Source organism: Phycodurus eques, chromosome 11 (assembly GCF_024500275.1).
Source record: "Phycodurus eques isolate BA_2022a chromosome 11, UOR_Pequ_1.1, whole genome shotgun sequence".
NCBI classification, from domain to species: Eukaryota; Metazoa; Chordata; class Actinopteri; order Syngnathiformes; family Syngnathidae; genus Phycodurus; species Phycodurus eques.
The window spans coordinates 11,736,076-11,756,371 of record NC_084535.1 but is presented as its reverse complement, the minus strand read 5'-3'; the positions used below and the strand labels follow the sequence as shown (position 1 = coordinate 11,756,371).

General features: G+C 39.4%; 2 protein-coding genes across 3 annotated transcripts; one reads left to right on the top strand and one right to left on the bottom strand.

The window, feature by feature from the left end:
* Nucleotides 1-5,669: 5,669 nt before the first annotated feature.
* On the bottom strand, nt 5,670-11,323 carry avpi1 (arginine vasopressin induced 1). Of its 2 annotated transcripts, none has more exons than XM_061690180.1 (3): nt 11,194-11,323; nt 8,991-9,351; nt 5,670-8,285 (listed from the first exon to the last, which is right to left on the bottom strand). In XM_061690180.1, the coding sequence occupies exons 2-3, from the start codon at nt 9,311-9,313 to the stop codon at nt 8,027-8,029; spliced, it is 582 nt and encodes a 193-aa protein (XP_061546164.1). In that variant the 5' UTR covers nt 9,314-9,351; nt 11,194-11,323; the 3' UTR covers nt 5,670-8,026. The 2 variants fall into 2 exon arrangements, with proteins under 2 accessions (XP_061546164.1, XP_061546163.1); XM_061690179.1 differs by having other exon boundaries at nt 5,671-8,285; nt 8,991-9,354.
* Nucleotides 11,324-13,788: 2,465 nt separating this feature from the next.
* Nucleotides 13,789-20,296, top strand: plek (pleckstrin). The gene is made up of 9 exons (XM_061690252.1): nt 13,789-13,960; nt 14,969-15,124; nt 15,193-15,374; nt 15,972-16,063; nt 16,160-16,344; nt 17,828-17,932; nt 18,032-18,115; nt 19,422-19,491; nt 19,571-20,296. The coding sequence occupies exons 1-9, from the start codon at nt 13,919-13,921 to the stop codon at nt 19,708-19,710; spliced, it is 1,056 nt and encodes a 351-aa protein (XP_061546236.1). The 5' UTR covers nt 13,789-13,918; the 3' UTR covers nt 19,711-20,296.

Below are 20,296 nucleotides of genomic sequence, written 5' to 3'. Positions count from 1 at the left end.
AAATACCGATCCATCCATTATCTACGACTGCTTATCTTCACTAGGGTCTAGCGGCGGTTTAATTATTTTCATAACAATAAAACCATGACTTTGCAATTATGCGATAATCCATATATTGGGGGGGGGAAACAAAGTGAAGAAGAGATAGTTTGCCTATTTTCACAGTCATCACTGTAACCTGTTGTATTTTTATTGGACATTTGATTTCATACTTGTGGTATCTGATGTTGCTGTACCAAAAGTTTAATGGAAATAATAATTCAATGAATCAAAATGTATATTGCACCCCAAATATCCACAACAGTTACAGTTTCACGATAATAGTAGTAGTATCAATAGCAGTTGTATTACAGTTCTCCAAAGATTTCAGCGTATTGACATGTCTGATTTCTCCCAATAATGTTGCCATGCCTAAATAGTAGAATAAGCCATTTGCCAGGGATGCCCATAAAATCATAATGAGTCTCATCGGGAAGCAATACTGAAAAGCATGGACAAACATCATTGGTCCACCGACAGCAGCTTGCTTGATTCAAAATGTCATCATAAAAATAATATAAAACTAACACTGTATTTTAAAAATAAAACTATCCGTGTTGTATCCAAGAACAACAGTCATAACTTCCTCACGCTAAGGTTAGTGTGCTTTTAGAGTCAGGTCCGGCAGATTTGCAACAGACAACACAAATCTAATCATTTTTTTAGGTTTCAAGTTGATAGTCTGTAATTGTCAACTGACTACTGAGTGTTAAATAATCTTCTCATTTGAGTACCAAATTATGAAAAGCTGTGATAAATTCCAATCTTAACGGTGATCTGGTTCTTATCAGGCGCAAGCTGTGGACTCATGGCGTAAAACGGAGAGCTCATCATTTTGCCCTGTATCAGCAAAGGTTGAGCAAAGCAGGCCCGGTCCCAGTAAATGATTCCTTGATCCATCATCCTGCTGTGATCTGATCTCCCGTGCTGTTGATTAGATGTTTATTGGAGTGAGGAGCGAAGGTATCAATAAGATCAAGGGGGAGAAAAGAATTAAAATGATGGAAAGCAGAGAAGTTAGAGGAGGATGGGGAGGGACATGCATACCAAACTTCCTGGCTATGATGTGCTCACCATTGCTGCATCATTAATACCACTAAAATATCTTGGTGACATTGAGCAGTCATTACAGCTGCTATCAGCAGTTAATGAACAGACAGTGCACAGCATTGCCACTACATTAGTACAATATAATGATGATAATAATAATAATAATAATGGAATAATTTTGAAAAATATCCTATCACACTGCCAGGCAAAAATAGTATCACTGCCAGGCATCACTGTCAGGCAGAAACCTCCTATAGACAAATTTGGTCAAGTTCATATTTTTTTCACAAATGTATACTATTGGTCAATCCCCGCGTGGGTCTTTCATTTTCACACATTATTGACCAATCTACAGTGTTGAAAATGGCTTGCTTTCTTTGACGATGCAATGTTAATGGATCAACAACCATGCTGGTTTTATTGGGTATCCTAAAAAAATTATGGTTTCAGAGATGTGAGGATTCTGGCCAAAGCCTGCGATATACTGTACGGAAATAATGTGTATCTTGTCTCAACACAACTTCTTGTCAAAATCTTGCAACAACACGAATGCAAAGCAGTTATTGTATCATATGAAGGGCAACAGGTGGATACACAGGTTAATTGTACCTTCTGCCATCTAGTGGAAGAGCATTTAATTGTTCTGCCTGCCTGTCATTATACGTCACTGGCATAGATAGATGAACAAGGATGCAAATAATATTTGTTGTAAATAAATAATTTTTCAAAACCCACACAGGTACGGGGAGAAGATCCAAACTCCACTGGCGAAGCCGGATGTGAACCCGATTCCTCAGAACTGTGAGGCGGATGTGCTAACCAGTCGCCTACCATGCAACCCCAGTTGGAACTTATTTGGACAAATTTCCTACTAGGAGTATTTCAAACTACAACGCTGCTTCAAACCAAAATGGCTGGATTCTCATTGAATTATAGGTATGTGTTCTTGAGGCTTTTTCGTGCGTCATGTTATGATTGATATGTCTTCCAGGGGGAAACTGTCCAGGGCTTCTTTTTTTTTTTTTCTATACTTTTCAAGAGTGTGCTGCTTGAGCAATTCCAAGAGGGCCTTTACACTTCCTGGTGGTCAGGTAAAATTATTTAGCAGGGATGTAACACCTAATGGAATTCTCACAATATCCATCCATCCATCCATCCATTTTCTGAGCCTCTTATCCTCACAAGGGTCGCGGGAGTGCTGGAGCCTATCCCAGCTATCATTGGGCAGGAGTTTGCCAGCCAATCGCAGGGTACACATCAACAAACAACCATCCGCACTCACATTCACAACTACGGGTAATTTAGAGTCTTCAATTAACCTACCATGCATGTTTTGGGGGTGTGGGAGGAAACCGGAGTGCCCGGAGAAAACCCACGCAGGCACGGGGAGAACATGCAAACTCCACACAGGCGGGGTCGGGGATTGAACCCAGGTTCTCAGAACTGTGAGGTAGACGCTCTAACCAGTCACCCACCGTGCCGCCTTCTCACAATATATGGTAGCCAATATTAAATAAAATAATGTATTTTGGATATTGGAATGTTCTATGCTATGAAGAAAGTACAGAATTAAAATTGTTTTTCTCCAGCAAACACTTTAATTCAAGATTTAGTTACCACCATGCAAGATTTGATTTATTCCTTAATTTCTCTTAATTTGTGCTGTGCTGCTATCACTGAATCATTCCAAGTGTGCCTCTCACTCTTCCATAGCGCTAACAGTGAAGAATGAGCCGTGTCTTGCGTAGATTTAGATGACGCATCATCACAGTGCCACCATCAGTCAAATTGTCATGTGCAATATTTAAATCATTAATCCAGGGAGTGTGTGACTGACTAACAGACTGCATCCAAAATTAGGGAAGTTGAGAAGGATTACCTCATAGACAGGCTTTTCAGCATTAGGGCTCAAGTAACCGGCAGATGTCTGTGTGTCCCAAAACACAAGGGGCACCCATTGGGAACAGAAGGAAACTGATGAGGACATCTGGTGAATTCTTTATATTATTATTAATACACACTACTCATAAAAAACATTGTTAGTCAGCTTCTGGGTGAAGTTTCAGGATGAAACTATAATGGACTATAACATTTACAGGTGAACTTAATTTGACCTTCTCGAAACCTTTGAATGTACATGTCCTGCTGTTCAGTGTTTCAGTATTTTTTCCACTGGGCACTGAGCTGAGGGTGTCACTGTGAGAAAGACTGGAAGAGTCAAAACAAGTGTAGAAGTGGATGTCTCTGGAAATTCATTGGTTGATTCATGGATCAAATACCTGGTGTGAAATTACGCTGTTTAGCTTTTTGTTAGGCAACTATAGAAATAAACATGTATTACCTTGCTTGAACAGAATTTGGTGGGGGGCAATTACCCAACGTGCCTAACTGTGATGTACCGCTAACATTACATCATGTGGCATTAGAAGTACATTACATGTAGCCTAAATGTCAAGCGTGTCAAGACCATTCGTCATTTTTGGAAGCCCAGAGCATACAAGGTGACGGCTGCCATTTTGATTTGAAGGGTCCATTTCAAGGTCATTCTGGCCATTTCCAGGTGTCCTTCAATAGCAAACTTGTCCTCGGGAGTTTGACGGATGGTAACCACATTGTACCGTATACTAGACAGGCGGGTGCCAGTAAAATGCACAATACTGTATGTGAGTTTCGTCATTACGTGTTGGCGGAACACAGCAGCGTAAAACCCGAAACTAATAAATTGAGCTCAATAAGGTCATCGCGGTATAAATGCAATAACTCAGATGTCTTTTAAAATGTAATGCCCCCACCACCACCCCCAACCAGCGAATACAATAGAATGTTACTGAAGGGTGAGTTCTTTTTATATGTTGGCATATTATGGTTGTAGTGGCCATGCTTGGCTGTTTGCAGAACGTATCTCACAAGTCCTTTGCCACAAAACGTTTGCACCCACAATCTAGTTAGCAGATAAGCCAAGTTTCCTCTATTTCTTATCCAACTACTACTACTACTACTCTTCCTTCTTTGTACATTGGTAGCTCAACTTACAAGTGACTCATTTACAAGTTTTTCAAGTTACGAGCTGTTGCTTGGACGATTTTTTTTTTTTTGTCTGGAGCTCCGTGCAAAAATGAACTTCACGACAAAGTGAGTTTACTGTAAAACTCAAAAGAAAACAAAGAGAATTACACGTTGTGTATTTAACCAAACCACGTAAGTTTGCCTTACGAGAGTCCGCTAGCTTAATGCTAACACACAATGCAAAACACCTTAGATGAAACAAACAATCGAAACAAAACTAGCAACAAATGGTGCAGCAACACATGAAGACAGTCAGACATTATGACAATACTTACAGGCGTATATATTCGTTATCCTCTGCGAAAGACCACTAATATTACTTCAGCTGACTGAGCAGCTGTGACTGACTTCTTCGTGTATTTATTGTGTATGCATTATACTGCTCCCTGGAGGCCAGGGTGCACACATCAGAAGAATTCATTGAATGAGCATGATGCAAGAACTCTTTTTTCCATTCCATTGAATGAAGTATGTTTATATAAAGTACAATACTGTAGAGATCTACTTTTCTATATTACAAACAAATCATTTTGATCGTGTTTTTATGGGGGATGGAACAGATTAATGGCATTTCGCTTCATTTCAATGTCTTAAAGGTGATATGAGATGCCAGCATTTTGAGTTGCAAGTGTGCTCACGGAACAAATTTAACTTGTAAATTAAGACACCACTGTACCAGGTCAGTTTTGGTACCACCCAGATTGGTTTGTCAGTGAAGGTATCACTGTTTCACCACATACTATAAGAGCAATAAGCATGCTCGTCAGTATGTGTGGGGTATCCTCAATAAATAAATAACGGGGTTAAGATGTTAAGTATTGGTACGCGTAAGACATTTTCTGAAATATAATATTAATACATGTCTCTTTAAGGTCAGTTTTTAAGTACAGTATATTATTCAGACTGTCTGAATCTGAGATCAAAACTTTGCAACTCATTATCCATCTCCATATATTCGTCTGTTTGGTTGGCCTGGCAGAAAATAACACACATGGGGGGGGGTTAAAAATAAATAAATAAATAAAAGTCTTTTCTGCTGTTAAATACGCTCGACTTAAAGGTTTATAGCCAACAAGTATGAACTTCATTTGACTGTCTGCCCTTTTAAATGCAAAAAAAAAAAAAAAAACACTATCGCCATCTTGCGAGTTGTATGAGCATTGCAGATGGACGTCAGACCAAGCATTGGCCGCTTCGGGTCGACGAGGATGTCTTCAACCTTCCAGCAAGAAACAAGCAACTAGTTTCGATTGACATTGTCAGAAATATCATTGAACAATGTATTTATTGTGGGTGTACTTGGCAGGAAAACTGTACTGCATCATACCGTTATAATGTGACGCTCTCATGTAATAAAATGTACAGTAACAGTAAAGCGATTAGGAACAGCTCTGAGGATGATGCGATTGCATGCTACTGAAAAATACACCCTCAGTAACACTAAAGTACATGAGATGCACCTCTTGAGGAGCCCAGTGAGTGTTTACAGAACTCCCACTTGTACTTGTTACCTGTGAACGTTGCACGTGTAAACAAGACTGTAGTGGCACAATAAAGGTTGCTGTGCAGAACATCTACACAAAACAAATGGTTTGTTATCAGAGATACTTCTTCTGCTTCAGCATAAATGTAGCTGACATTAACATGATCATGAACCTGCAACCAATTTGAATGCTGGAATTTTTCTTCAGTACCTTTATGTCGATCAACCCTGGCATTTGAAACAAATTCATACTTTTCCTCCTTAAAATTAATGGAAATGCAAACGTTAAGACAAAACAATATAGTAAATACAAACACTTTATTATGAAAGGCTTAAACATTACACTTAGTATTTGATAAGGTTGGTGACATAAAACCCCTATTCAAATGAAGTTGGGACATTGTGTTAAACATAAATAAAAACAGAATACAATGATTTGAAAATCATGTTCAACCTATATTTCATTGAATACACTACAAAGACAAGATATTTAATGTTCAAACTGATAAACTTTATTCTTTTTAGCAAATAATCATTAACTTAGAATTTTATGGCTGCAACATGATCCAAAAAAGCTGGGACCGGATCATGTTTACCACTGGGTTACGTCACCTTTTCTTTTAATATGTTTGTATAGCTTCAGCTGTTCAACAGTCCGGGGTCTCCGTTGTCGTATTTTACGCTTCATAATGCGCCACACATTTTCAATGGGAGACAGGTCTGGACTGCAGGCAGGCCAGTCTAGAACCGGCACTTTTTACTACGAAGCTACGCTGTTGTAACACGTGCAGAACGTGGTTTGGCATTGTCTTGCTGAAATAAGCAGGGGCGTCCATGAAAAAGACATTGCTTGGATGGCAGCATAGGTTTCTTCAAAACCTGTATGCACATTAATGGTGCCTTCACAGATGCCATTGGCACTAACACAGCCCCATACCATCACAGATGCTGGCTTTTGAACTTTGCGTCCATAACAGTCCGGGTGGTTCTTTTCCGCTTAGTTTCCTCTTAGTTTGCGACGTCCACAATTTCCAAAAACAACTTGAAACGTGGACTCGTCGGACCACAGAACACTTTTCCACTTTGCATCAGTCCATCTTAGATGAGCTCGGGCCAAGAGAAGCCGGCGGCGTTTCTGGGCGTTGTTGATAAATGGCTTTCGCTTCGCCTAGTATTAAGTTGCACCGTAGCGCCAAAATGTATTTACTGACATTGGTTTTCTGAAGTGTTCCTGAGCCCATGTAGTGATATCCTTTACACATTGATGTCGGTTTTTGATGCAGTGCCGCCTGAGGGATCGAAGGTCACAGGCATTCAATGTTGGTTTTCGGCCTTGCCGCTTACATGCAGTGATTTCTCCAGATTCTCTGAACCTTTTGATTATATTATGGACCGTAGATGATAAAATCCCTAAATTCCTTGCAATTGTACGTTGAGGAACATTGTCCTTAAACTGTTTTGACTATTTTCCTCACACACTTGTTCACAAAGAGGTGAACCTTGCCCCATCCTTGCTTGAGAATGACTGGGCAATTCAGGGAAGCATCTTTTATACCCAATCATGGTACCCACCTGTTCCCAATTAGCCTGTTCACCTGTGCGATGTTCCAAACAGCTGTTTGATGAGCATTCCTCAACTTTCTCAGTCTTTTTTGCCACCTGTCCCAGCCTTTTTGAACGTGTTGCAGCCATAAAATTCTAGGTTAATGATTATTAGCTAAAAATAGTAGTTTATCAGTTTGAACATTAAATAGCTTGTCTTTCTAGTGTATTCGATTAAATATAGGTTGAACATGATTTGCAATAAAAATAGTAGTTTATCAGTTTGAACATTAAATAGCTGGTCTTTCTAGTGTATTCAATTAAATATAGGTTGAACATGATTTGCAAATCATTGTATTGTTTTTATTTATGTTTAACACAACGTCCCAACTTCATTGGAAATGGGGTTGTACATGTAAAAGGGTTCTTTCCATCCCAATAATACATTTATTTATGTTTTGTATGCTGTATAAAAGGGATGTTCGACGTACGACGGAGTTCCACAAGTCGAAACACACCATAGTCTATCACTAATGTCGTACTCAAGTCATAATTACAGTAAATATTTTGTATAAAAAAAACACAGTTGTAGGGCATAAATCTAAAACAAATAAAAAAAACAGTAAGTATGACAGTGTTTGAATGTGCCTTCTTTAGCCCCATGACGACGTAGTCTTCTTACGCCACTGCACAAACTGATTCACTGCGCAGTTTTCATAAACCGAGGACCCCTGTATGGACAAACTGTGGTGCTGCTATAATGCCACCTATTAGTGTACACATTGCACCTACTATAAGTTAATCAAACATGTTCTGGATCTAAGTTTCTTTGATTTCTTCACATAGTCAGTGTTGTATTCTGTGGAGGTATCTCTCAGGGTCGCTCTCGCCACCGCCTCTAGGGCCTGAACCAGTTCGAGGCGGTCTCTCGGATGACCTTCTGAGGCCTCGACTCTCATTTAGTACCACTGAGGCCGCTGTAGTTCCTCCCGTTAGCTCAGTTGTAGCGTGCTGATGAGGATCTTCGCTGCTGTGAGCTGCAGCCTCTGAATCTGTCTCGTCACCAGAGTACTTCTCCTGACTGCTTGGGAAGCCCTCTCCAATCCTAAATGAAAGGAAACCATTTTTGTGTGAATAACATGCCAATCATGTGAATGTAAATATGAACAGAACTTTAAAAAAATAAAAATAATCTTCATGGTATGGTGAACGCCTGCACACTGTATTTACAGATCATTATTCACCTTTTCATGTTTTTTTCTGAGGAACCTATCACCACATATTTGCTGAAAACTTTCAGCTCTTTCAATAATACTCCAAAATGCCACAAAGTGGTGCAAAGCCCTTGCTAATAGGGAAGTAGTAGTTGGTGTCAAAGAAGTATTTTGAGGTGATCCATCTTGACTGAGAGACTAACATTTTTGTATACCAGGGAGGAGCCGAGTTTAGTCTGGGTTGTTAGTGTTTGTTACAGACAGTCTTTGTCGCATAGACATGTACTTCCGGTACAGTTTTGATTTTTAAGGGTAATGTAAGATGAGTTTGAAATGAGTGTTTCATGGATCATTGTTTGTGGTATTTTGGAGGTTTAAACTATGGGAAACTATAGGACCAAATCATTGGTCGTGGATTATGTCAAGATACAAGAAGTTTTGTCATTCCCGGCAAAATATGTCAGGCCTGGGAAATCGCCCGCAATAGCCAATCGGGCCAACATCGGGCTAAAATCCTGTAGTCTGATCTAGGCATTAGCCCGTATCCTCTACAAATAGCATGGGTTTACTGTGCCACTATATCAGACTAATTGTACCTAAGATGATTGAAGGCCCGCAGCCAGTGTGTGCCCAGTACGTCCCTCCTGTTAGTCCTCAGGCCTCTGCGGTGACTCCGGGTCCTGAGTCCCACCAAGGCCTGGGCCAGCTCAGTCTCATCCCTGTGTGCCCAAACCAGCTGGGCCCTCTGCTCCGCATCCTGGTCACCGGCTGCCCTGAAAAGTCTCTGGAGCTGCCAAACGTTCACGTTGCTGAAGATGTTCCCAGAGCCCGCCTTGCGCGCTCGCCTCTCGGCCAGGCGCCACAGGGTGGAGGGGCCGGCCACCGCGGAGGAGGGAGGAGACGTGGACCCGCTATCCATCCGGGGAAAAATGCGGGGCAAAGTGGCATAAAATGGCTCTGCTGTAAGAGGATGCAAATAAGAGTTTAAAGTCACATGAATGCATGGAGGAACAGATGAGACTTCAGCTTCTTCTAAAAGAGTAACTCCACATTTTGCTTTTTCTTGACCATTGTGCATTTCCTATCGCCACCACAGAAGTGTACAACAAACAGCAAACTAAAATATTAAAAGAAAACAACATTCTGAATTTCCCCTTGGTGCAAAAAAATAAAATAAAAACCTTAGTCAATAAATACATTTCACACAGTGCTACCTACATTGGAGAATAAAAACGAGAACGCTTAACTCCACTTCAAACAATGAAACCTGAAGTGTCTGTAACCATCGTTTGGGTAATGTAGTTCTTATACTGCGAGTTGCCGAGAAGCGACGTCATCGGGGAGCACTTTTTATAGGGTGGCACTTGATGAGAACACTTGCTAAACTAACTGATGCATAGCTGCTCTTTTGTTTCGTCAATCAGCTCACCTAGTAATGTTTGGTAATGTGTGGTCTCCTTTTGTGGTTCGTGTATAAACAAAAAGTGCTGTACAGACAAAACGGTCTGAAAAAGTTGCAGCTTGAATAAATGACAAGCATTTTTGTTCAATCCCAACCCTCGTATGGATGTGGCTTTCTGCCTCGTATTTTTCACACCACCACATGAACTTGCAAGGTTATACTGTTTAATATCCATTTGGCAATATCTTTTGACCTCAGGATTATTTTCTCACTTTATGACCTTTAAAAATGACGGAAATAAGTCATCATCTCGCCATACCGATAAGATGAAAATTACACGATCGGCCTCCGGGCCCTAATTTCCCATCATGTGATCTGATCGAGTCAACTCTAGTAATAATTAAAATAGTCACTGGCACATGTCCCCACAAATAAAGGACCAAAGCACTAAGTCGGTCCGTCGAGGCTGCTCAGTACAATATGGCTAACGTTGATAAGAGGACCGAATGGACACCAACAGCAAAAAGCTGCATCTAATTTTTGTGAAGTGACCTTCCTTCCTCTGCAAGTTGTTCAAAGGTTGAGTACACATTTGATTAGTTGTTCCCATTAATTCACGTGATCGGCCGCTGGTTGGTAGTGCCTGAAAAAGATGGGCTTTTTTTTTTCCCCCCCCAGATGAATTCAAATCCCATTACTTATGATAAAACTGCAGGGAGACTAATGACCTGCAACGGATTGTTGTCTACTTTGGAAAAGGTCCAAACGTTAGCTTGATTTGGAGTGAGCTGTACCATTGTCACATGTGCTGCTTTGATTCTTAAGCCCTACTTAATGGAGGCAAGTTGTTTGTTCCACTTTAAAAGCATGTTCCATTGCAGCTTGTCAGTGGGACACGAGCTGATCACTCACTAGCTTATGACAAAAGGCTGGACTCAATATGAGGTCAGATATGATCAGGTCAATTTGTTAGTTATGTCCTGCATTCACAGTAACAGTACAGTACACATCAACATTTACTCATAGCCTAGTTTGGTATTTATCCATCCATTAATGTGCATCATAATTCCCTGTGTTAACTTACTGGGGAGCTTGTTGTTTTTTTTTTGTTTTAGTTTTTTGTATATAGGACTTACTATGAAAGGCCACCATTCTTCTCTCACGTGCCTTGTTTATCTGCAGTCTGCTGATGGCAAAACAACAGCTGCTGCAAAACACAGCTTAAACTACAAACTACATATAGAATTCTGAGGGCTGTGGCCTGTCCAGATAGAACTTTTATCATACGCAAACAATTGTTAGCATGATATAATTGTTTGATTCGACACGAATAGGCAATATGTAAAAATATGAGTTGACAGAGTGACATAAATCACGTGAAAATTGCATGTACGTACCAGAAAAAAAACGTAATATCCACAGTATTCGCTTGTGTAGCTATTTCATCGATGCAGCAGCTTTGAGCTACGTTGTGTTTCAATGAAAGCTGGCCCGGTGTGTGACGTGCAGCCTCTTCTTTGTTTTTGTTCCTCAGTGATCCCTTTGTGCCCGGCCGGCTTCGTTAAATCCCTGTCGCCTCAAACGCCAATGAGAGAAGAGCTCCCACAATAGTAGGCGGGGATTAATTCCACCAGGACCAATCAGGAGCTTCAAGAGGCGGGATATAAGAATGGCTCGCCACTCTAAGCACGTCAGGCAAGTCCATTGACGTCAATGGGGAAGACTGGCACAAGTCTTGCGTTGAGTATACATAAAATGAGCATCCTGCTCGCCTGCAGTGACGTCTTATCCCCAAGCCCCAAGGGCTGTACTGTACAGTAATTAAGTTTTAATCGCAATTTCGCACGCCCTGGTGAGGCTTTCAATGTAGGCCAAATGCCCTCTTTTATGAATGCCTTGAAAATGTGACGTAACTGGACACGTCACCAAAGACGGTTTTTGGGTTTCACCTCCCACAGCTAACACTTAATAAGAGTATGCATCACGCTCAAATGTGCGCCAAGAGCAATATTTAATGGCGACCTCTAGAGGAGCACCAACGGCGTTACAATAACTACGATTCGGTTTTGGGGGATCATTACTGTGCAATTATTTCACGTGTAAATAGTTATAGTACAATGCATTATGAACCTGAAATTACATTTATTATCATTTGTCAACTATCAAAGCACCAGTAAAACCGCAAAAACACTAAAATACAGGATGAACATTTTCTTATAGGTGACATTTTTAATGTAACTCATTATAATACAATTAACATTTTAACGTTTTTTTTAAATATATTTCTTATGTACTAAAGAACCACTTACGTTTCAAGACAAAGGAAAATACATGAACAATATTTTTTGAGTAAAAATCATTTTAATACTAATGTACTAATGACTGAGATTTTAATGCAAATTTTAGTCAGCATTTTTTTTATTTTAACTTTTATTTCTCTTTTATTTTGTGCTTTTTACACTATTAAATCACCAGAAATAACAGGTTTGAGGAAATTCAAAGAAATACAGTAGGATATCATTTTAATCCAAATGATTATAATGTTCATGTGCTTATGACTAACACTTTATAAAGGTCCTGTATTTTAGATCTCCATAGAGTGACTCTCTAACATGGACTTAATATAAAAGTGTCAATTTTATTGAAAAAAAAACTTCTTGGTTTTGTCATACAAGTGTCTAGAAAAGGCCCCTCTGACTGGTACTTGTGTTTGATCCAGTTTAGTATCCGCTTTATCCATATTTGGCTAGGTTCCGCCCCCTTTCCTCTGATGGTTGCCTCCATGTAGAAGACCCACTTGTTATTGCACATGTGTTTGTTATGTTGACAGCGCTGGCACGGAGCAGAGAGGGAAGGCGGAGATCTTCGCAAGCGACGTAGATAAGCTCAAGAAATTCAAAAGACCTGATTTCAGGCCTCTCGGCAGAAAAGTATCTGCAACTCAGGAGTGTGTGGATGATTTTATTTCATATTTCACGTTTACTGAGGCACCATAGAGACAATATCACATATTATTTCTTTATTAGTACATAGTTTTTTTGTTTTGTCTTGTCTTGTCTTGATTTGTTTGTTAGACGTTTGAAGCAAAAGTAAAATTTATTTAATACTTTTTTTCACAAATTTCTAATACTATTTTATTGTTCATGTGATAATGACTAACATTTTAATGCTTCTTACTTTATTAGTTGCCTTTTCTTTTACCATGCTTATGAAGTTTTTACTGTGAAGCACCAGTGAATGATAACATTTGAAGCGATAGGAAACTACAGGATGAATGTTTTTTTTATTTTTTAAATCCATCCATCAATGTTCTATATCACTTATCCTCACTAGGGTTCTGGGAATGCTTTTTTTAAGTTACCATTTTAATACATATGATTTCTAAGGTACTTGTGCATATGACTAACATGTCAATACTTTTTTAAATTTGTTTTTATTTTAATTTTAGTATTGCAGTATTAAAGCACCAGAAAAAATATTAATTTATATTCCTACTTTTTGACTTGGAGCACACATTTTTTCAGTCATTTTACTTTTGTTCTCGTTAGTTTACGCACTCGTACAAAGATGTCTCATGAGCAATCAATTAAACAGGAACCTTTGACCCAGACTTAAGTCAGCAGATGCCTGCATCGCTAAATTTAGTCTTTTGTCACCCATAAAGGAATAATCTACTATTTTTTCCAAACACATTAGTCATGACCCTCAAAACTAAAAAAAAAAGAACCTTTTCATCATAGGAGGAAGAGACTATTGACACAAAAGAGTCAAAGAGTTCAAAAGTTGGACTATACAGTAATAAAGCATAAATGCACGTGATATGAAGGGGGGAATGTAGAACATTGATAAGCAACATTTGTAAAATGAGTCATGTTCCAAAAAATGTCAAAAGCCAAGTAATTTATAGAAATGTCAGCTGATGACGCCGCACAAAAAGAGGAAGTAGATGGCCGGCTCATGTGTCACATACACAACCTGCCACTTCCTTCTCACTTGGCTGTCTGTGGTTTGGATAAGAAGCGGCCAGCTGCATTTGAAAAAAAACAAAAAAATGTGAGAGAAACGTCAGCGCATCAGCTCTGCAAAGAAGCACAGAGGTTGCAGAGAAGCAACAGACTAGTGATGGAGCCACAACAGATCAGAGAGGGATACTTGGTGAAAAAGGTAAGAACAGTGACTTCCTCATATTGACGCTTACAGCTTGGCACATACAGAAACGGTGTCCATTTAATTCAATGTAGCACAGTGAAGGCAACTGTCAAAGAATTACTCTAGACCAGAGTAGGCTACCACATATGAGCAGTCTTCGTGAAGCAGAATGTGACTCAAGGCAATTTGTGTACCTTCTGTTCCAAAGTAACCGTTAACAATTACACATTTATAATCACGAGGCAGCTTGTGTTTAGTTTTACGTGTGACAACCTTTAGTTAAAAGACCTTCTATATTGCACTGGTGCATTGGCTCCGTACAATCGCTTCTTCTTGCAGGAATAAAATGACAGAAAGAGAACTCTTAGATTTCAAGGGAATCTTGCCGTAACAAGTTGAAATAGCCTATCCCAGCTATCATCGGGCAGGAGGCGGGGTTACACCCTGAACTGGCTGCCAGCCAATCGCAGGGCACATACAAAGAAACAACCATTCGCACTCACAGTCACACCTACGGGCAATTTAGAGTTTTTCAATTAACCTACCATGCATGTTTTTGGGATGTGGGAGGAAACCGGAGTGCCCGGAGAAAACCCACATGCAAACTCCACACAGGCGGGGCCGGGGATTGAACCCTGGTCCTCAGAACTGTGAGGCTGACGCTCTAACCAGTTGTCCACCATGCCGCAGTAGTTAAATATTTCAGGAAAATGTTAAAATTGTATATAGTAGAAAGTGGAAACTGCTAAATGTATCTTTTAAATTTGGATCAAATTTACTCCAGCCATCGTGTGGTAGCTCATCAAAATCAAAAGGATTCTTGCAATAACACAAAACAATGTTATTTTGGAAAGTTTGAGAGAGAGATGTTGAAAATGGGGAAGTGGTCGGGAAATGATAGAACTGCGAAATGTGGTCTTTAGCGATAGTGATGTCATCACCATACGGACAGTTATGCACAAAAGATTATACCACGTACAAATATTAATAGAATAATGTGATACATGTCTTGGCGACTCAAAGCGCACGCTGTTGAACTACTGGACTACTGTGTGGGTGGTGCTGTCTGAAGACGGGCTGGAATTCTACAAGAAGAAAACAGACCAGTCTCCCAAAGGGATGATCCCCCTGAAGGGGGCCACACTCATCAGCCCTTGTCAGGACTGTGGCAACAGAACAGTACGTCCATGTCGAATACACACCCTTGCGGCAGAAATACAAATTAGAGGGTTCATTTTATTCTTCAGTTGGTGTTAAAGATCACTACGCACAAGAAGCAGGAGCATTTCTTCCAAGCGTCGCACGTGGAGGAGAGGGAATTGTGGGTGAAGGACATCAAGAGGGCCATTCAGTGCCTGCAAGGGGGCAAGAGGTTCGCCAGGAGGTCCACCAGACGCTCCATTCGCCTGCCCGACACGGTCAACTTGACGTACGGTCTCTACAGTACACACAGACCAAACCACAGAGTAACTACAGTGGTGCCTTGAGATACAAGTTTAATTCTTTACATAAACATGCTCGTAAGTCAAATCATCTTTCCCCAGTCATTGTTATATTATCTGTCTACATGTATTGCACCACCACTTGTGTTCAAATATCCATTGCTAACCGTTAGCATGCCAATAGCATTTTGCATTGTTTGTTAGTACTAAGCTAAGCAGAACGCTATGTGGTTGTTTGAAATAATAGTAATAAAAGTAATTGTCTGTTTTATGTTTAGTTTGACAGCAAACCTCAACTGGGAGTGGCATTATATTGCTTGAACCCTCTTTTTTCATTAATTTTTGATGATTTGCCAAAAGATTTGCTTATTGTGATGTGAGTTGAATTGAGTTCACAAGAATCAGAATCAGATCGAGTTCACAACCACTATAAAGTTTGCGCTCGCAAGTTAAAGCAAAAAGGTATTCAATTAATTGCTCATATCTTGAAAAACCCATACTTTGTGTGACTCGTATCTCAAGGCACCACTGTAGAGGGACAGTTTCACATTATATCCTACTAAATTCCATTTGTGGTCTGTTAGTGAGCTGTACACTAAGCTGAGAGACCAAGATGAAGGCGTGAAGGAGTTGAAACTGGAGCGAGAGAACAGAATCTTCAACCACTGCTTCACTGGTAACATTGCTTTTTCTCATGGTTCCTTTTTTTGTCTATGCAAAGTTTCACTTTGAAGTTTCATGCTTTCTAAAAAAATAAAAAAAAATAAAAAAGGTTCCACAGTGGTGGAGTGGCTCATTTCCAAAGAGAAAGCCAGGAACAGGCCCGAGGCGCTCATGTTAGCCACGGGGCTCCTGAACGAGGGGTTCTTGCAGCCCGCCGGCGATCTTTCCAAGGAGGGAGCGGTGAGCGGGGAGAAGTCCATCTTCCTGGATCAGACCGATGCTTTTTACTACTTTGTAAGTTGATGGCATCAAATAATTTATTTGGGCTTTGCTGAGGGCGTGGAAAAAAATCCAACCTTGAGAAATTATCGATAGCAGTATTCCATATTTTCCAATAGTGGAGAGTTCCAGGCAGTAAAAGTCTTCTCTTTTCCAATGTGATCCAGTACAAGAGGCGTGTCAAAATTTCTGCCTTCATAAATGTAGTAATTCTCAATTGTAGTAATTCTCAGTCAGTGTGGTCAGCAGTGATTCTCAAAGTGTGCTACTTATAGTACGCAGGCTCCCCTCTAGTAGAAAGTGAAAGAATAACTGCCAAAGTACAGTTCAGTTGTATTTCACTTTTAGGTTCAATACATTTGCATTTAATTTTAAAGAATAGTTTTTTTAAAGGTTAATTTTGTCACAATTTATTTCACTTGTATGTGCTGTACACTTTAATAGAATCATCAAGTACAGTTTATGTATTTATTTATTTATTTTCCTATACTGGAACGCAGCTGTTAATGTTCAAACTGAGCTGTTACAGTGGATTCCAGTACAACTAAATATACTTTTCGGGGGGAAAAAACACTGACTTGTTACTGATGAAAGCTTATGCATTATTTGTAACTATATTTTAATGCTTGTCAGAATGGTGGTACTTTGGGAGTAAAGTACTGTATTTTAAGGTAGTATTTTGTGTAAAGAGTTTGAGAAACACAGGTCTAAGCAGTAAGCGGAGTATCTCAACCTTTGGAGGTGGAGATTGAGCCGTGAGAGTAAGGTGATCTTTTAGAGTCCAAAAGACAAAACGCTCCATTATAAAATTTAACTTATCACGTTTTCAGTAATAAGCAGTCACATTACGCTGAGAAAAGTCAGCAAAGCAATAATGACTACCCCAGAAGGAGACTTTGCCTAAGATTTTGTCATTCTGAATTACAGAATTACACTCATATAGTCAGTCTGATTAATTGCACTAGGTTGGTTTGTTTGGAAAGACACAGCGTAATGTATAATTCATTTAAGGTTTTCAGAGGTGACGGTTATACATGCTTGCAAGAATGATTCCAATATTATATGGTTCTAAACGTAACATAATGTTTTGTTATTTTTAAACTGTGATTGAAATTTTATTTTAAATGACAAAACTAATTCATCATTTCATTATTACGCGTGATTTAGATTTTTTGCAAGGTAATGCCTGTAAGTGGAGGCTGGCGTAGCACTAATGTTCACATCCATCCTAGCTAAATTGACCAACAAGATTGGAAACGCCTCTGTATAATTCTCAGGACATTGAATCGATAGCAACTAGACTATTGTGGTTGTCCAGAACAGTCCAGTTACCTCAGCATGAGGACAGTGTTATGATATACCACTGCAAACTACAACCACAATTATGAACATAGTTCACGGTGGAATCCTGTAATTTGTTTGGTGCAGCTCTTAGATTGTGTAATTGTATCTAATGTTGTGGCAGGTGATAACTTATGCATGCGTGACGTTGTGACAGGCTGACAGCGGTTTCTTCTGCGAAGGCTACTCCAGTGATGAGGACACTCTTGTCAAGGAAGAGTTCAGAGGAAATATCATTAAACAAGGCTGTTTGCTGAAACAGGTACGTGAAATGAAATTATTTTATAGAGCGTTTATTTGAGTCTAAAAACAACTTGATTGGATGAAGATTCAGATGTTAATTGCTCTAACATCTTCACAGGGCCACAAGAGAAAAAACTGGAAAGTCCGTAAATTCATTTTGAGGAATGACCCTGCCTTTATGCATTATTACGATCCCACCAAGGTAATTATTGCATTTGGCCTTAAATTGTCGCCTTCCCCTAATAGCTGCCGGGTGTGTTTCCAAACTTTTATTGAGCTAAAGCACGTACAATAGTGCCTTGAGTTCTGAGTTTGATTTGTTCTGTGACCACGCTCATAAGTCCAAACACTTGTATCTCAAATCATCTTTCCCCATTAAAATTCACTGAAGTGCCATTAATCTTTTCCGGCCTCCCCAAAAAACTCAACAAATTTGTTTGTAATGTGTTTTTTTTTTTTTTTGATAAGGAAAATAGCACTCTATAATATTGTACTTTGTAAAATCAGGGAGTGACAACATAACTAATAGCAAGATTAAATAGAATATAAAGAATTCATCAGATTGTGCGCCATGATTTAATGCATCAATTCAATTCATTGTGTTGCTCCTTTTGTGTGCCCACCTTGGCCACCTTGGGCAGTATAACACAGTCATACAGGAAAAAAAATTAAGAGTCACCACTACTCTCAGTGACCCACTAAGGTGCAACAATATTGGGTGCTTTTTGCGGAGGATTAAGAAGATATACAGTATGACTGAGTATTGTTATATTGTCTGTCCACATGTGTTGCTCCACTGTTTGTGTCCAAATATGTTGCTTAAAGGCTTGTAACACTATGTAAATCGATGTTAATTGTTAGCCTATCTGTTGCTTTTTCCATTATGTGTTAGCATTAAGCTAGCATTCCTAAAACAGAGTCGTTTGATTGTATTCGATACGCAATGTGTAATTGTCTTAGTTTTATGTTTAGTTCGACAAAGAATTTCAATTGTGAGTTGTTTTTAACAGCTCGAAGCCCCTTTTTGAAAAAATTGTTCACTGTCTGCCAAACGGCTGCTTAGTTAAGTGAGTTGCGTTTGCTGCTACCGTGCAGGGCTCGTATCGCAACTGCACTGAAGAAATGACTCATGTTGGTCATGTCACTCGTAACTCAATGCACCACTGCATTTTACATTAGAAAAAAATACAACACACTAAATAAATATGGTACAGTATAAAGTATACTGTATATCATGAAATAGTGATGATCTCATCATTACTCACAACTTTAGAAGAGCATTTCATTGTTCTGCCTATCACTATAGGTTGCTGGCATAGATAGATGAAATTGGATCATTCCCCAATGTTCCCAATATTACTCCTAAAATGCTTTGTACACATAAAGGTCTCCTTATCTTCTGCAGTTGATTAAATGAACACCCCGGCCACTATTTGCTGCAATAAGCGACACCAACTTTTAAATGCTGTAATTAACAAGCGTGACTAAAAGAAAAACTCCCAATTTAGGGTGATGATCCCCTGGGGTCCATCTATCTGCGAGGTTCCGTGGTCACAGCTGTGGATTTCGTGCCTGACGGTGGGTGAGAAGCACGTGTTCTCTTTCTTCTTCCTCTTTCTCTTTTCAACTCTCAATCGCTTGCTTCCTGCGACTACAGCTAAAAGATACGACGTGGATGGCAACCTCTTTGAGATCATCACATCTGATGAAACGCACTACTTCCTGCAGGCGGCCACTGCCGAGGAGAGAAAGGAGTGGATCGAAGCCGTGCAGGAGGTGTCCAAAAGTGGGAAGTAAAATTGATCTGCAGTCACGAGTTAATGGATGGACTTGCTCAACAGCAAAGAGAAAAAGTATCAGTATTTTCACACTTTGTCACAAAAAAATCATACGCAAATTAAAAGTTGTATTCTATTCATATGAAAATTTTTGTCATCGGAGCAATGAGTCTAAGTAGACTTCCAAACACATGTTTCGTTTCTCATTTCAACTTTCATCAAGTTAAAGATTGTGTTTCTTATCATATAAACACATGCATTTTCACAGTACCTGGTTGGGGACGTGGGAGTGTATTAACACGTCAGTGTCTGCTGCTTAGTCTATATTAGTGATTAAATGGCGCTTGAGCTGCTCTGTATTAAATATATTTAATATTTCCATGGAATAAATGTATTCTTTTGTTTGTTTGTTTTTTTCTTCTTCATTTTTTTGGCAATGTATATTTCAGTAATAACTAAATTCACCACATATTTTGATGGTCTGTGGTCATATGTCCACTTTGTACTTGCAATGCCACATTTATTAAAAATGAAAATGTGTAACCTAAAATCGAGTGGGCTACTTTAATCCAATGCAAATAACTTCTAAGTTAATAGTTTTTAAT

What these genes read in the sequence shown, in the direction of transcription:
- avpi1 (XM_061690180.1), bottom strand. Translation starts at nt 9,313, where the DNA reads ATGGATAGCGGGTCCACGTCTCCTCCCTCCTCCGCGGTGGCCGGCCCC. An exon ending in CGGGCCTTCAATCATCTTAG is followed by an intron (nt 8,286 to 8,990) that starts GTACAATTAGTC and finishes CCTTTCATTTAG; the next exon opens with GATTGGAGAGGGCTTCCCAA.
- plek (XM_061690252.1), top strand. Translation starts at nt 13,919, where the DNA reads ATGGAGCCACAACAGATCAGAGAGGGATACTTGGTGAAAAAG. An exon ending in CTTCAACCACTGCTTCACTG is followed by an intron (nt 16,064 to 16,159) that starts GTAACATTGCTT and finishes AAAATAAAAAAG; the next exon opens with GTTCCACAGTGGTGGAGTGG. An exon ending in ATTATTACGATCCCACCAAG is followed by an intron (nt 18,116 to 19,421) that starts GTAATTATTGCA and finishes CTCCCAATTTAG; the next exon opens with GGTGATGATCCCCTGGGGTC.